We start from the raw sequence: 2,500 nt of genomic DNA, 5'->3' as shown, positions 1-2,500 counted from the left end.
CACACGTGGGCTGTCAGGCTCAAAAATGGCTCTGTCTTCACGTTTTTGTGACTAAAAAACACATTTATAGAATCATCTGGTTGCAGTTTGCTATTCATTTTAAAGGCCTTCGACGTTCCTGTTGTTTTACTGTACTTAAATGTTTGTACCGATGAAAAAAAAAGTTATTACCGAAAAATGCATGATTACTCCCTGTTTTCATTTTACATTCCAATAACCCATACTTGTCTGCATAGTCATATTCCGGAGGAAAAAAAATATTATTATTGGGTGGCACCGTCCCTAACATGACTGAAACGAGTCTCCTTTCAGCGACCAATCACAAATCGTTGCTAAAATAAGAACTTTTCTCACGTATTGAGTGTTAACTTATGGAGTAATGCTGTACTCCCAGAAAAACCAAAACTTGTTGGTAGTATCCAAAATGCGGGGCAGGGGTTGGGGTCGGGGTGCCTTTTTTTCGGTTTCAATCTTTGTCGTTATTCTCCTGTAATGTTGTTTTCGAATGACCGGCATCTTTCCTTCATTTCTAGCAGAAATTAGTCAAAAACATTAAGGAACGTATGGAAGCTATAAAAGTTGTCAAGGGTCATCTTAGTTTTTTTTTTCTCGAAATCGGACTTAGCTTTTTGTGTGTGTGTATGTGTGTGTGTTTTAAAATTGAAGTTGGTTTTTGCGAGCGCCTGACTTAGTCTTTCCGAAAATCGGAGTTTGTTTTTCGAAATTAAAATAATTTCCGAAAATGCTGAAATTGGAGTTTTAATTATGAAATATGCGCCAACTGCCAGAAATACTGAAGACTCGCTGAGCTCCACACTAAGTCTTTCAAATAGCATTGTAATGTTTACTTCTTAAAAAAAAAGAAGAATCGCAGTTCCACGATGATCGCCACACAGTCACGCAACGTACTCATTTGCTTGTTTGTTCGTGTTAATGTCAGGTTGTTGTCTGTCTTTACTACAAAAGGTTTTTAGTAAAGCCAGAGTCGCACGGAAACTTGCTAGTCAATTCTATTTGGACGTCAATGGATCGAATGCAATATCACGATAAAAACACAACAACATTGAAAACAATTTTGCGACAAGCAAATTACAACGTTGTGTGATGACTATCGTGGAACTGTGGCTATGTTCTGTTTCGTTTTCATTGTATTGCGGAGAAAGTTTTTACGAAGTAAACACTAAAATGTGGTTTTAAAATGTGGAGCTAGGCGACCCTTCAGAGTCTCTAGGAGGTAGTGTATATTCCCCATAAAAACTCCAATTTCAGTCTGAAATTGTCTTAATTTCGAAAAACAACAAAGATGTCCCTTTGGTAGCTTCCGGAAGGAAGGAAAGATGCTGAACATTCGAATATAACATTACAGGAAAATAACGACAAAAACTGAAACAAACAAACACAAAAAAAATGAAAAAAAAAAAAAGACAACCCGACCTCGGCCCCGACCCCGGCCCCGCGTTTTGGTTACTACCAAACTTGTGGAGAGAATGGAGGCCGTAAATACTTTTTCTCTTTGGTCATCTCCGCTTGAGAAGGAACAACACAAACGATAGTGACGCACAAGCGCGTTCTTAAAAATTAAGATCACTTGACGTTTCGTTTGTTGCAACGTACATCTTTCGAAGTGAGCGTGATTTAGATTTGTAATTAAAGCTCCCCTTGGAACTACAGTTTCGAGAAGTTGTTTGTTGCAGCATTCGAAACGTCAAGTAAAATGTGGTTTCCAGGGAGGTGTTTGTACCTCATGTTTCTAATCGCCGTTTGTGTTTCGCTCGTTCTGAATGGGGGAAGGCAAAGAATTTTGATTGGAGTTGACTGATTATGATTGTGCGACCGAAAAAATAGTGTGACGGTCCCCAAACCTTTGATGAACTTGAACATTTTTGTCCAATTTTAATGGAATAGCACACGTCAACAGGAGAGGTGACACAAACGTTTGGAACAAAGGCCAATATTCTCCTTCGGTTTTAAAGGTCCCCTTGTCAGTTGGCAAGGACCTAGGGCTATTACATATTTTTCTTACCTTTTGCAATGGAATAGGATAGCTACAAGTGTAGCGACTGCGACGACGAAAATCACCACCGGAATAACGACTACTATGGGGTTTAAACCTACCAAAAGATAAAAGATATTAATTAAATCGCAAAATGTCATGTAGGCAGAAAATAATAATAATGATAATAATAATAATAATAATAATAATAATAATAATAATAATAATAATAATAATAATAATAATAATAATAATAATAAAGAAGTCTTAGTGCCCGTAGGTGTAAAATGCGTATGATCAGCAATCACATGGCGAAGGGAAATAACTCCACGATGGACTAGAATCCCATGTTGGATAGGAACAGTATGTTATCTTTCCTTCTTCTTCTTTTTTTGTTTTTTCTTTCCTCTTGGCAGTAAGCTGTTTAGAGACCAGAGGTTTTTTTTTTCTTCTTTTTAGTTTGGCTCAAGACTTGGCCAAATTGTTAAAACAAAATCTAGTGCTTTG

At 37.3% G+C, this 2,500-nt stretch overlaps 1 protein-coding gene across 1 annotated transcript in view; it reads right to left on the bottom strand.

The window, feature by feature from the left end:
* The window catches only part of LOC138012434 (uncharacterized), a 57,087-nt gene that overhangs the window by 28,649 nt on the left and 25,938 nt on the right, over window positions 1-2,500 (bottom strand). The window contains exon 6 of the mRNA XM_068859207.1: window positions 2,024-2,111. Coding sequence (XP_068715308.1) covers window positions 2,024-2,111 — 88 coding nt within the window. The remainder of the gene's footprint in view (window positions 1-2,023; window positions 2,112-2,500) is intronic.

Source organism: Montipora foliosa, chromosome 8 (genome assembly GCF_036669935.1).
Source record: "Montipora foliosa isolate CH-2021 chromosome 8, ASM3666993v2, whole genome shotgun sequence".
Classification (NCBI taxonomy): Eukaryota; Metazoa; Cnidaria; class Anthozoa; order Scleractinia; family Acroporidae; genus Montipora; species Montipora foliosa.
Note: the sequence above shows the minus strand (reverse complement) of the source record. Positions and strands in the feature narration are given on the sequence as shown.